The following is a 14874-nucleotide window of genomic DNA, read 5'->3' as shown; positions in this document are numbered from 1 at the left end:
AATCTATTTTAATGCTCAAATATCTCATATTGGGCCATAAAAGAATTTAAAAAATATTATTTAAATTATTTATTCAAAAACATTATTAAAAATTAGTAATATTTTTATATAAGACTGTGTTCAACCAAATTTAGTAATTATATGGTTGCTATTTTTGTAAGTAATTTTTTCAGCAACCAATAAAATAAAATTTAATTTTCTTTTTTAATCATTTTTTAAAATAAATAATTTTTAAAAATTAATAAATTAATATATAATCTAACATATTTAATTTAATATGATGGATAAATCGTGCACCAAGCACGATTTCTGAAGTCAGCTTGGCCCACATGTGACCCGTTGATGTAATGGATTAGGCAGCGATAATTGGACGGAAAAATGTCAAGGCCACCTATCTTGTCACTGATAACCTGTCAATCTAATATATATATATATATATTTATATGTCCTACCTAAGTGAACAAGTTTGGGTTTGGTGTACATCAGTTTGTATCGTAAGAATATAACTACTTTGTTCATCAAATGGATTATATTTATATTTAGACTTTTGGCATGTCAAATTTAATTTGATCATTTTAATAACTGATAGTATAACCTACTAACTTGTTTTGAACCGATTTGAGACTGTAGGTATCAACGTGACATCAAGTTAACATATCATTATAAACCCAAACTCAACTCTACATATTCTAGCAAACAAGTTCTACGGTTTGTGATTTATTGCTTATTTAATAAATAAATCGAATTTAATTATTTTTTAATTTATTTAATAAAAATTTAAGTTGTAAGTCACGAACTATTGACATGGTGCATCTCATTATTAAGAATTTCTTCCTAAATTAGAGATAGCAATAGATAAGACATGAATCGGATAGGTTATTACTCACATCCATCTTACAATTGGGAATTATATATTTGTACCCCTCTCGTAGGAAAATGTGGGTGGGTAGGCTTAAATCGATTGGCTTGAATAAAGCTAAAAAATATTTTCTATATATAAACCAAAAAAATAAATAGAATATAAACATAAACCTTAATATTAAAGAAAATCAAAGTTTAGAGCATAAAATATAACAAACTAAATTTTGCATAATAATAAAAATATAAAAAACAAAAATATAATTTTTTAGAAAGCCAAATGCTAGCATGTAGCCTTTCACATGTTCTATCACTTTCACGATCAATCATGATACTTTGTTCTCTATTTATTATTATAATATTCGAGGTTGAATTGTGCTACTTCGTCGGGATGCAGATGAATTTTAAAAAATATGAGCAATTGGAGTGACCAAGGCAAAGAATTAGTTGCCATTTTTAAAATCAGATACCCACCATCGAATCTCAATAGATTGGATAAAATTCATTTTATTAGGGTTTGATCAGATCGGGTAGCCGGACCAAGTAAATTGCTATCTTTACCTCGAGTAGGATTTGAATCACAAATATTACCTTAAAAAAATGCCACCTTTGTCTAGTCATAAAGTCTGTCTTTTAGTCTTGATACGAATCGTCCCTTTTTCTATTTTTTAATATTTACCAAAGACTTGGACCTAATGCACCTGGGTTTGGTGCATGCATGAATTATAGATCTGTTTTTTTTTAGGTTAGCTAGAGACATGCACCCAAATCAATGACATCGAGATGGCCGCCTTCGTACGATCGATATTCTTGTCCCAGCGTGCTATTTGGGTTTGTAATACTATTTGTCCATACTTATGACCCTAAATAGGTTTCACTCAACAAATTCAATGATCATAATCTTTGAAGCTGCCGGCTTAGCTTACCAAAGAAGTCTTGCTTGGTGGTAGCAGCAAAGACCTAGCTCAAATTTTAAAGAGATGATGGGAACACATCTTGTTGTGGTTGAAGTTTGGCCTAAGGATGATCACGCCGGAGGAAGCCGAGAAGCCGTTGGTTGAGACGGAGAAAAAGAGCCACCTCCTGCGCTCTGGTGTACCTGCACAAAGCCTTGGTCGGGAATTCCGGCAAAGTTCCTCCGATGGTTAAATTAGCAGTATTTTTGGAGAGATTTCTGAGTATTTTGAATTACTTTTTAATGACTTATCGAGAGCCTTTCCCTACCCTTTTTTATAGGGTGAGGGTCTCGTTCGTTACCTGAAATCTCGGACCAAGCTGTGATTAGTTGGCTATTAGCTGAGGCAGCGCGAATCACGGAGATCAATCCTGCGGGTGGAGGATTCGGGAAATAACTTTCCATATTTGTTTGAATATAGATTCTAAGGATCTACGGGATCTTCGATGGAATCAAGATTGACAAGGCCGAAGTCGGTTCGGCCTCTAGCCGAAGTCGGCTCGGCCTTCGGCAGGGTCTGAGGCCGGTCTAGCTCTTAGCGGGACCGAGGTCTAGCCTGTTCGGCTCTGAGGACTACGCGGCCGGAATTGAGTGGCTCCACGCTAGAGTAGGGCGGTCCATTTTGCCTCCCATCACATCTATTTGGATTGAACTTTCAATCCACCCATCTTAACTCTCACCAATCATGATTACAGCCTCTTGTACCAGTTTTATGTTTTGATTTTCTTATAATTTAACGACTTGAATCCAAAAGGATGATTTTCTTAATTACTTTTTTACTGCTTCGCCTCTTTCCACTGGCCACTGGGGCAAGGGCTCTGGAAGTGGAGTGGGTATGGCATGGAAGGTAAGAACGGAGGAGGAGGTGGATGGTGATGGTCATTTTGTGGTTAATCACTTTTAGTTGCAGAAGAATTTGTGCACTTAGAGGTTTGAGATGCTTAGATGACAGGGTCCATCTGAAATGGATATAATTGCAATCAAGACTCGCTATCTTAGTAGCATATTCCATACTGGTACCACATTAGCACGGTATCAGTATGGTATGGTACGAAATTTTTTTGGTGTATCGAGTGTCGGTACACCACCAATATCGAATATCAGTAATGAACCGGTAAAAATAAGTGCAGATTTACACTCCACTAGAACAAAGTGCAGATACAATGCATGGACCCAAAACCAATAAGCAAGTTGCACAGAAAAGGGAAGGCTAAACTGAGATGAACATGCTACCCCTTAAATAACAAATGTGCAACTTCGGCAATTATCCCAGAGTAATCATTTGTTCATCTAGAGTCCTGGTATTTGATTTTACATCAGCCGGGTGCAGTAGATTTTGGAAGATGTGTTGATAATCTGAAGAAATACATTTCTGGCCATTAGATTTCAAACAAGTCTTCATTTTTATTCAGCAATTAAGATTGTATATCATGCATGCTTTTTTCTCTTTTTTTTGAATGAAATAGAAGGCCAATGCCTGCCCATCATGAATAAGCCCGCCCATCACGATAACGTCTCCTGAATAAGCCCAGGAATACTGTGATATTTAGAATGTTTGGGATATAAAGAAACAGAACAATAAGTAGCAGGTGAAGTGGAACCTGTCGTTAAGAGATATTCAGCCCCAATAGAACATCGAATTAAAATCTCAGAAGGATGCCCATATGGAATATTAATCTGCAGCAGTATAATATATCAGATATCAAGCTTGTACTTAGGTATGCATGGCCCACCATATATTTCTCAACATACACGATATCTGATGTAAGAAACAAAAGAGAGGCCATTTTTTTTCGCTAGGTGGCGTTGTTATATTATTTTTCTATGCATGAGATGATTCTTATTGAATGAGTGGGGTGCTAATTTCTAAATTAATCTTGTTTTGTTGCTTCCTCGAGTGCAGGCATTTTTGCACAAAGTTTCAGAATGATAACATGAGGAAAATCGATCAACCAATACAAGGATCTTGTGAAATCTCATCCCTTATTATTTCGAATCATTTTCTAGTTCTGGATGCTAAATATGCAATAGAATAAGCCAGGCAAATAGAAACTGGCTATTAGCTATTAGATATTATTTCATCTCAGGGAAATTGAATTGGATTTATTGCTGAAGATGACGGAGAACATGATCACAAACCATGCAGGCGCAAGATACGTCATGGGATTTTATCACTAGCTATTAGCTATGCACCTAAAAAGAGGTTACCAATTACGTTGAATGGGGTGAAAATTTTGAACATAAATTTTATGGGAAATAGAAAAACGATAAACGAGCGCTGCTTAGTTCCATGCCAATGCCCATTAGAGTCTCCGATCAGTGTCGCGTTTTTAGCCGACTCAGGGATCGAAACAGGCCCACATCATTTGTTTTTAACCCAACATTTACAGGACAGCTACTAACAATGACAATGACAAACCCAGCGATGACCCTCTCAAGTCTTAGTCCGATCACTTGTGGTCATCGAATTGTGATTTTTGATTGAATATATTTGGGAACTTACAGACATATCTGTACGAAAATTTATAGAAACATCAATATTTTACTATGCTCTTACGAGTATTACTTGTTAGAGAATAAGAGGTAAATGAGAAAATAGGCTCAGAGTGGCCCATTTGAAAGGTTGCTTTTTAGAAGAGGTGTGTCTCTTCAAAAAAGTTGCATCAAAATATACACATCTATTCCTTTGCATGTTTGCATATTTTCATTGCATCTTTGTATGGATGCATCTTTTTATTTAAAAGACATGACTGTTAGCATGAAAGACATGGCTATTTGAAGGGATATGTCTATTCATTTGAATTGAAAAGATATGTCTTTTCACTTGGTGTCTGTTCTGAAAAGTCACCATGAACTCTATAAATAGAGCCTTCTTCCAACCATTTTATGCACCGAATTTCGATTCATCTAGTTCCCTCATTCTAGAGTTCTTAGAGAGTATTAGTGAGTTCATTCAAAGAGAGTACAAAAACTCAATTTTTGGTTCGCCGTACAAATAAATTAGTGTGCTTCTTTTGTTTGTGAAGATCATTGTATCCTGGAAGGCAGATGCTCAAGTGATCTAAAACACCTGTGTGGAGGGCGAAATCTGTCTTAAGGACAGTGTGTCAAACGCTAGCCTTGATTTTATATAGCTGTGATAAATCTTCATTTGAAGTCAAATTTATTTATTCATCTATTTATTGTTTAATTTATTTTATAAATGTATAATGCACACAAACAGTATTACTATGCTCTTAGGAGTAGTAAGGTGCAGCTTCTTGTTCACGAGATCAATGCCTGCAGAGCTATGTCTACCTTCATGTTCAACACCATCAATCGGCGGGTGTAAATGAGCTCTGCTGAGGTGAGCATCAGGCTAGTTAAGCTTGGCTTTGAAAACTAAATAAGCATGTCAAGCTCGACTTCGAGCTGATGTCAGCATGATCTGTTTAGGATTAGCCTGACTATGCTTTGGGCTGAGCCTATCTTTTCTACTATATATAAATAACATAGATATTCATGCTTGGCCCATAATGAGCCAAGCTCTACAATATGCTTCAGTTCATCTTATTTTCTAGATGAGCTGAGCTCAGTCAAGTTTTTAAAGATTGAGCTTCATGTGTTATGCTAAGTATAGAGGGTAAGATGTACCATATATATATATATATATATATATATATATAGAGAGAGAGAGAGAGAGAGAGAGAGAGAGAGAGCGAGGCAGTAAAACGTGGAGGAATAGATTTTTTTTTTCTTTATTTTTTTTGAATATTTTTCTCCTACTTCTTCTACTTTTTCTTTAAAGGGAAGATAATTTACACCACTCTATTAAGTATCCGATCCCATCTGCAGTGGATCCGAAATAGATATAGATAATACTAATATCCCGAAATGGATATAGATAATGGTACGATCTATCCTAAATCTCATATATGTATATGTACATGTATGTACATATATGTGTATGTGTACATGTGTATGTACGTGTACATGTATGTGTGTGTATAACTGTATATATATATATATATATATATATATATATGTGTGTGTATGTATGTATGTATGTGTGTGTATGTATGTACGTGTACGTACATATGCGTGGGTATATATATATATATCCACGGGTAACCACCAGATCCATTTAGCTAAGAAGAAAGAAAAGTTAATTTTCTGAGCTAGTACGTGTCAGCGGCTGGTACGTCTGCTACCATTTCATTATCCCAAACTCGAGGCAATTCCCCAAGCCCCAGAACACATAAATACTCTCGTTCTTACCACGATCCAATCCTTCTTCCCTCTTCGCCCTTTCTTCGACGCAGAGAGAGAGCGCCCGATGGCCGTCGCGAACGCGTGGGGTTCGGCGACGCCGCCCCTTTCCTCACCGCTCCTCCGCCGCTCTGGTCCGCCATCGCGGGAGGTCCACCTCAGCTTCACCGGCGTGGCCCTCAGCCGCCCCGTCCTCCGTGGCGAGCGGGGCGGCGCAACCCTGCCCTGCCGCTGTAGCACCCCTGCCGTCACCCCCGGCGGCGGCGGGGGCGGTTACTCAGACTGGGACTGGAACCGGTGGAGCAGCCATTTCTCGGAGACCGACCAGGCCGAGAACTTCGTCTCCGTACTCAAGGTGACCCATCTCCTCCCCCCCTTTTCTGCCCTTGAATCGAAAGGGCCAAATTCGAGATTTCTTTTGCTTTCTTATGAAATTTTTGAGTTGGATTTCGATTATCTTGGCTTTTCTCGCCGTTTTCCGTGATTTAATTTGCCTATCAATCCAATGATTAATTTAGTGCTACCAATTCTTTCTCTGTCTTTTTAATTTTATGGCATTCGGTGCTAGGGCATCTCTGTGCACGAAGAAGGCTAGTTCGCTTAAAGCTTATCGCGCTTTTTACGAAAACGCTTCTTTTTCTGACTCTGCTCTACGAAAGGAAAAAGGGTGGAAGGCCATTAACTAAAATATGTCTATGGTTAACTAATTGCCTAGATCCAGGAATGGTCGAAGCCATACCCAATCGAAAAAGGATGTTATCTGAACGCATCTCAAGTAGTTGTAGTAAAACCTGACCTGTTGACCCTTTGGCTTTTCGCTACAATGCCTCTATCTCCTATTATAGGCTGATAGGCCCTCTATAGCCTATCCGCCCATAGAGGTACCCAAACCCGTCGCCCTCTCTATGGCAACCTCTGCCTGCCTCCTAAAATGAGCTGTACCGAGAGAGAGGAATAGCCTCTTTCGAGTTCCCCGTTAGCTGTTCGCCTTTTGTAATGGAGAGTAACGGAAAGAAGAAAAGAAAGATGGGATCGAAATGAAGACAGAAAGCAGATTGATCGACTGAATCTTTACTTCGCCTACTTCTTTCTACGTTATCTTTCTCTACGAGCCGCGTGACATGACCCTGTGGGGACCATGGTCGTCCGTCTCCGGTTTGCCGGCCGATAAGATCACTGAGATTGACCAGCCAGCTGGGTTGGTTTGGCTATTCCTTTCTATTGAAAAGGACTCAGCTGTCCGTGCGAGCTTCCTGATCAGAAGCAATCTGGACGGAACCTATCTGGGAAGACCCCTTCCAACGATTGTCGTCCTCCGCAAACCGATGATCGTCGAAAGACTTGTTTGATCTAATTATTTTCTTTCTATTTCTTGGTAGTTTCAACTTGAAGAAGCTATTGAAAAAGAGGACTTTTCTGAAGCTGCCAAACTGAAGAAAGCTATTGCAGAAGCAACATCTAAGGATGTTGTAGCTCTAGTTATGTCTGAGCTGAAGGTCAGTCATATTCTTTCTATCATTATCAAGTTGTCGAACAATTGTGAGCTTTGATTCTAATGCCATATCTTGTCATTCTACAGAATGCCGTAGAAGAGGAACGTTATCATGATGCATCAAGGTTATGGAGACTTGCAGGCAGTGGGCTGGTAATTCCCTATCATGCATATATTCCCTCATCTCCATATTAGCTTAGTGTAAGAGTTTTCTTGAGTTTGAGGAGTCTTCTATCTTAGGTGCCATAACTACCTGCTCCAGAAACCTGGTCCCCATTGTTTGGAGGTTTGGAGCTCTACAATGGCTGCAACTTTAGCTCTGCTGCTAACATAAATATCTAAATCACTTTTAGACTACCTAATTTATTCACCTTATTTTTTTAATATTTATCAAGTATTGTGTTGCATCATTCACTTGCATCTTTATTGCACCTGCATCACATTACTTTCGAGGAATTTCATGTGGCTGTTGTAGTAGATGAATTTGCTCATCTCTTTAACTGTGCTCATGCAATGTTAGTTTGTCCTGTAAACTAACTATGTTTTCAATCCTTGTACCATGTTAGTTAAAGAACGTGCAAATGCTACTTTCTCTTTGCCTTGATGGTGTAATAGTTGCAATTACCACTTACCAGTAATGTGGATGTAGTGCATTTACACAATTTTTGAGTGATGCAATGGGGCAATTTTCATAGCCTTGTCCATGTCAGTTTGAGAATTGGAATTGAATTTAAAACAAAGCATATTGTGCCCTTAGTAGCCATAATCTTCTACCTCGAGTCACACAAATGCCTTGGAATTTTACTGGAATATTGAACCTGAACCCACTTCCTAAGCAATTGTTTACTAATATTGTTTCTAAACTATCCACTTCCCTGCATCCGCACCTGCTCCCACTCCAGCTCCCCACTTCCGATTCTGGCAGCTAAGATTGTACTTGTATGATTTGGTCTAGAAACAAGCTTATTGTGTTATTGGGTACAGTATCAAGTGCTATAACACTTTGGCACTATTACATGGAGGAGTAGGTGAAAAATAAGTTAAGTTTCTGTTAGCTAATTAAAGTTTGTATTTTGTTCTAGCTGAAATATTCCGTTGTGTCATCGATTGAGAATGCTGTTTTTGAATGAGAAAACTCCATTGATGATTCTTACAGAAACATGGTACATGCACTACAATTCCTTCTTCATACCAATGCTGGTGTCAATAAAATATCTCACTGACATACGGCTTTCCTCAGTGCACTATATAATGCAACACTACAGATTAACAGCAATATATAAAAAGGAAGAGCTAAGCAATATATTAAAAGGAAGAACTAACTACAGAACTGCTTGGAAAAGTTTGAATCTTACTGTAATCAACTGACCTGATGCATATGTGTTAATTGCGTGTCCTAGTAATTTTTATTTGGCATGCTGCTTAGGTCAGTATCTGCAAAATTAACACACCTGTCCACAAAAAAAAGAAAGGAAAAAAGATAACAGGGTCTGCAACACACATATATGTCTACCATGTATTCAACAACAAACAACTATTTTTACTCTTCATCACAGTGTATACTAACCAAAGGAAATAAACTTCGAATGTGGTCACCAGTATGAACATCAGCTTATGCCTTACAATAGTTTCCTTGGAACGCCTTTTTCGTTCCCCCTCTTTGCACATCAACTCTTAAATACAGGCAAACGCTAAGGTTTAACCAATGTATACAAATGTTCTTTTGTTAGCTTATGCATCTTTGCTAGACCAGATAGAGACCAGTCTTAAGTGAATACTTGAGCATCATAATCATTTTAATTAGCATTTTACACACCACAGTTCTTGTTTAGATTAACGCTCTATGATGTGCTGCAATTCAGATGCCGTCACTTCATGTTTCAGGTAGGTTGGTGGGTGGGCTGGGCAAAGGATTCTGATGATCCTTTTGGCAGAATAGTACGCATAACCCCAGGTGTTGGAAGATATGTTGCCAAGAGTTATAGTCCAAGGTATTAGTTTTCAGCTTCTCTCTCTCTCTCTCTCGTGATGAGCTGTTATAACTTATTAATGACTGCACATTTCAGGCAACTTCTAACTGGATCTACAGGAACCCCATTGTTTGAAATCTTTCTTATCAAAGATGATGATGGGACATATATAACCCAGGTATTATAATGTCCAGGCTGTTATAAGATTCCTTCAATTCTACTGTACTCTGATCATGTTCTATAACCATGTAGTAATTTCCCCAACCACCTCTGATGCTCAATCATTGGCCAGGTAGTGTCCTTGCAAGCTATGAAAGGAAAATCAACCCTTTCCCCCTCATCGGTATTGAAGACAACAGATGATTCAGCTATATCTGGCTCTGAGAACTCATCCATGGAAGGAAATCCAGCTAATGATGATGCTGCAGAGAAAGGCAACGAAGTTGCTGCAGAGAAAGGAAATGAAGATGCTGCAGAGAAAAGCAGTGAACAAGCAGCAGAGAAAGGCAGTGAGGATATAAATGCTAAGGATTCTAGTGAAGAAGGCCTAATAAGTATTATAAATTTTCTCAAGGAGAGGATTCCTGGATTTAAAGTGAAAGTACTGAATGTTATTGGGTCAGAGGAAGTTAAAGTGAATACAGAATCTTTGGAGCAGTTAGTGCAAGATGATGAAGAGAAAACTGCTTCCATTGATGATTCAAAGGATGAAACAAGTAATCTGGATAGCGTTCAGCGCGAAGCAGTGCCAGTGGGTGGGGGTGCTGATTCAACTGAAGGGAGCAAAAATACAAATGTGAAGCTTTATATTGGTGGAGTGCTTCATAACAAAGAGGATGTTTTGTCAAAATCATATGTACGTGCTCCAGCAGAAATAATGGATATGGAAAAGGACTCTTTCATACTGCATATTCCTGGCAGAAGTGCTGAACTTGATGCTGAAGAAAGAAAAGCTAGAAAAATCAAAGTTGCAGCTATTGCTGCTCAAGCAGCCTCAGATCTTATGCCTCCTGATGTTGCAAAGGCATTCTTGAGTGGGGACAAGGCTGCTTCAAAGGTGAGCTTAAGATAAAATAATCTTCAGATATTTAGGAATAAATATTCGTAATTGTTCGAAATTTGTGATCCAACTTAACATTATGTATTATGATCAATCTGTATAATATTAAGCACTACATGAGCTGCTGATATTGCAGTTTTTCGTGAGCACCTTTGTCTCACCTGCAATCAAGATATAGTGGACCAATGGCTCCAATGATCTTGTAATTTTGAATCATACATGTTACTGGTATTATTTCTACCACTGCTGCTGCTGCTGAATATGCTAGATTCCTTTTGTTATGCTGACTTTGCTTGTATATATGATTATTTATATATGAAAGGAAAAAAGTTGAATTCGTATATATAAAATACTTGAATGAAAGCCAATTCTTGCATGCTTTCATGGTATTGGTGGCTTTTACCTTAATCAGTGTCACTAGTTGAGCTCTCTACAGGTTGGATTCAAATTAGGGTCATGGAAAAATATATTGCTGTAACTTATATTGTGCTCATTACACACTTTCAAGCTAGCTGAGTTTGGAACCAGCTTTGTTGTCAGATCATATGTATGTATTAGATGCTTGGTGCATATGCTTTGAGCATGAGTTTTTCTATGTCTCGTCTGAAATTTCACATTTACCTCTCATTTCTGGTATTCTTCAACTCAAGGAAAGAGGATGCTGCCAATGTCAATGAACTACTTCATGTATTTGTGGTTATACATTTGACTGACATTTGTTATGTGTTTTTGTTATACTGACTTTGTATATCTCACCCACAAAGTGTAATTGACCCTTAATAAGCTCGAATGTGCTGGCATTCCAGATCAATTCCTGCCCTGATGGTTATGCTTATAAATAGTTATTGGCTGATTACGGTATGATTGCACCTAGACGAGAACAAAATCAGATGATGTAATAGGCTTGTAGAGCCGACTACAAAGTGAATCTTTGTAGTGCATCATGTTATTGAGACATTACAGTAATAGTACATTATGGTGAACAGGAACAGTCTTGTATTTATGTATGTATCACCTGTACTAATCAACAAGAGTAATTGTATTAGGTTTCTAAAGATCTCCGAGAGGTTATCCAGCTTGCAGTTAGCCAGGCTCAGAGAAGAAACAGATTATCTAGGAATACTGCTTTTAATCGGATCATCACTGACAATGTTGGTTTAGATCCATTTGATGGTAAGTCTGATTGGAGAATCAAATATGGTTTGCATTTGATTCAAAATATATCACAGCCAGCATCCTCCATCTTCATGCAGGTCTATATGTGGGAGCTTTTGGCCCCTATGGCACTGAGGTAGTACAACTGCGGCGCAAGTATGGTCACTGGAATACTACAAATGAAACAGATCCAGACATAGAGTTCTTTGAGTATGTTGAAGCTGTAAAATTGACCGGGGATCTAAATGTTCCTGCTGGACAGGCATGTGATTAATTAGTTAGTTTTTCTTCACATTTTTTTTCAATAGATCGATTCTGTGTACATTTCTCACCTGGTTTTCTTTGGGCAGGTAACATTTCGTGCTAGAATTGGGAAGGGGAATCAACTTCGAAACCGTGGACTCTATCCAGAGGAGCTTGGCGTGGTAATCTTTGTTTTAGTTTCTTTTAATTTGTTCCTGTATCAGATGTGCAAGTGATAATCTGACATAACCTGTTTTTCGAACCTTTCAAAAACAATTTGATAATTCAGGCCTTATATTCCTTGTTGATGTGATTATGCATATTTGTTTTTAGGCACTTATGGCTCAGAACCCTATCTCAGAAAAAGATGTTCTTTAGAGCTGATCCATTTGTATGAAAAATGCAGGTTGCAAGTTACAAGGGCCAGGGAAGAATTGCAGAACCTGGATTCAAGAATCCACAATGGGTTGATGGAGAATTATTACAGCTCAATGGAAAGGTAAAATTAGATCATTGTGATGCTTCTTTCAAATTATTTTATGGTTATGGTATTTGTATTTGTGTGCTACTTTGCCAGCGGATGCATGACCTTGTGACAATTTATCATTCAGCATCAAAACCTTATAGACAAATTAGACCGATGAAACACATGGCACACAGTGTGGTGCTAATATATTTAATTAATAAATGTAGTTGATCAGTCATCCTGACAGAACTTTCTATGATTTAAGAGGCACAAGATTCATACTCTTTGATTTCAGTTGGTTGAGGGTAGGAGGTTGTAAAGGATAACCTCTCCCATGCTCTTTAGATCTTTTTCTATTTTTCAAAGCTACTTTGTAAGTCGATCGACTTCTTGGTTTCTACTATTTCACAATTGTGATTGATGCAAGCATTGAAGGCTTATCTGAAGGAGGAAAAGATCTGGGTGGATGAAGCTTTGTTGCACGAAACTTCTCCATAGGGTACCTCACTTTTGCACCGATCCCTAAATGCTTCTTATTTTAAAATTTTTCGAGAGGTCTACTTCCACATGTGCGCATCTGAACGCTTAAAGTAACTAAGGGTTGAAGCAGGGACATGCTTTGAGATGTTATTTGCAGCTTGAGATGGGTCCCTAAATGCTTTGAGATGTTATTTACAGCCCATTCCCTTTAATATTTAAACGTATCCACAAGATCAGTCTGATAGAGATGAATGCTAGGTGGATTTGTGCTAGCAATAATGGAGCAGAGAGAGCAGGAAGGAGGGGGTTATGGCAGGGAATCAACTTAGAATAGTATGATCATGTGCGGCAGTTATTTGATGACACCAGGATGAAGGGGTGATGTGAAGGATCAGGAAAAATTAGGGAATGGATGAAATTTCTCATCAACTCTTTGGAATGCTGACACGATCAAATGAATAAAACCATTAGCAGGAGGATCCAAACTGGCTCTGGATAGTTAATTATGTTAGTAGTGCTTCGGACAAAGATGATTGTTCCCTGCATAAGTCGATCATCAAGTGTGACAGGCTAGAATCACTGTAGATCATGATCTTAAACTTCTATGTTCCTCCAGCCTGGGCTAACAAGCTGTATCACACTGATAGACTATGATTGTGCAGCAGTCAATGTTGTGTGCTTCTGGTAAATCCACAAAGGAAAGGAGGATAGAATTAAGAGAGACATCCTACTATAATAGTGGTGGCAGAAACATTAACTCCCTTAAGGAAATCATTTTAACTCTCAAACTATATCTTGTGCAGGGCTTTGGGCCGCATGTCAGAGGCACGGAGCTTGGATTTCTTTATGTTATACCTGATCAGAGCTTCCTGGTGCTGTTCGAGCGTTTGAAACTTCCAGACTGATGTTGTGCAGATCAAATACATGTTCTTGCTTCGAATTTGAGTTCGAGAATGGCGGAAGTAGACAGCCCTTTGAGAAAAAGGAGTTCCAGATATGTCGGCTTGTGTTATTCATAATCTTAGATCTTTTCTTTCTGTTTTAAGCTTAACAATGAAGCTTTTCTTCTTCCCCCATTTTTCCCTTTTTTTTATTTTTAAACTCATTACCTGAGTGCTGATTCTGTGACATCCAAAGGCACCAAGTTGCGGAATATTTTATGATGCCAGAATTCTAAATTTGTACATAACGATATCCTGCCCTTATATTTATATGAGAATGCTAAATGTTTGTTGAGATCATTATTCTGAAAGGTGGTTCTTAATCTCTGACATTCTTTTAGCTAGATGACCTTGGGATGGCATCAGCTTGAAGATGACCCAATCAAGTTAGGTATTGGCCCCAAAAAAATTTTATGTGAAGAAGGGTTGATCAGGAGGGGTTTAGGGTTTAGAATTTAGGTTTTAGGGTTTAAGGATTTAAGAGTTTAGGGTTGGCTTTCAGAGGGTTCCAATTCCATGTGCCGGAGGTTTTTACCTACATGCGTCTCGCACGGTCTATTTAAATTAGAATTGGTCCGAATCTTTTTTTCTCAGATAGTTCAGAACCTCAGGAGATGCGTATATAGCTATTAATCATTTGCCTTTTGATCCTCCATCTGGATATTTGCAAATTAGATCTCAACAACTGATCATAATACATTTCTTGAGAAGAAGAGTGCATGAAAAATAGTGATTTGGAGAAAACAAGCACGATTTTGTATATGCGATGGGAATGAGAGAAGATGACAAAGTGTATTTTGTAGACATCTCTCTGAGCCCGCTTTATATCTATCCTCTTTGCCAGAGGAAGAAGGAATTCCACAACTCAATTTTTAGCATTTCTTTTTGCCATTACATGCCACCTCCAAAAGCAACACATCTGCTCACTAAAAAACGATATTAGCTATAACAAAGTGGTAGTGGTTGCTGTGATGGGAGTGAATTCACCATCACTACACTGATGAAT

At 38.2% G+C, this 14874-nt stretch overlaps 1 protein-coding gene across 1 annotated transcript; it reads left to right on the top strand.

Moving 5' to 3' along the window:
- Positions 1-6060: 6060 nt before the first annotated feature.
- LOC120113312 (protein EXECUTER 2, chloroplastic-like) lies at positions 6061-14171 on the top strand. The gene is made up of 11 exons (XM_039134443.1): positions 6061-6416; positions 7441-7557; positions 7641-7706; positions 9438-9544; positions 9620-9701; positions 9816-10580; positions 11630-11756; positions 11837-12000; positions 12089-12163; positions 12388-12480; positions 13731-14171. Exons 1-11 carry the CDS (start codon positions 6129-6131, stop codon positions 13830-13832), a joined length of 1986 nt encoding a protein of 661 aa, XP_038990371.1. The 5' UTR covers positions 6061-6128; the 3' UTR covers positions 13833-14171.
- Positions 14172-14874: the final 703 nt, after the last annotated feature.

Source organism: Phoenix dactylifera, chromosome 15, assembly GCF_009389715.1.
Source record: "Phoenix dactylifera cultivar Barhee BC4 chromosome 15, palm_55x_up_171113_PBpolish2nd_filt_p, whole genome shotgun sequence".
Taxonomy (NCBI): domain Eukaryota; kingdom Viridiplantae; phylum Streptophyta; class Magnoliopsida; order Arecales; family Arecaceae; genus Phoenix; species Phoenix dactylifera.
Note: the sequence above shows the minus strand (reverse complement) of the source record. Positions and strands in the feature narration are given on the sequence as shown.

Bases quoted from the DNA above. Each gene is read 5' to 3' on its own strand.
- LOC120113312 (XM_039134443.1), top strand. From the start codon at position 6,129: ATGGCCGTCGCGAACGCGTGGGGTTCGGCGACGCCGCCCCTTTCCTCA. The intron at 7,558-7,640 runs GTCAGTCATATT...GTCATTCTACAG, and splicing joins TAGTTATGTCTGAGCTGAAG to AATGCCGTAGAAGAGGAACG. The intron at 10,581-11,629 runs GTGAGCTTAAGA...TAATTGTATTAG, and splicing joins GGGACAAGGCTGCTTCAAAG to GTTTCTAAAGATCTCCGAGA.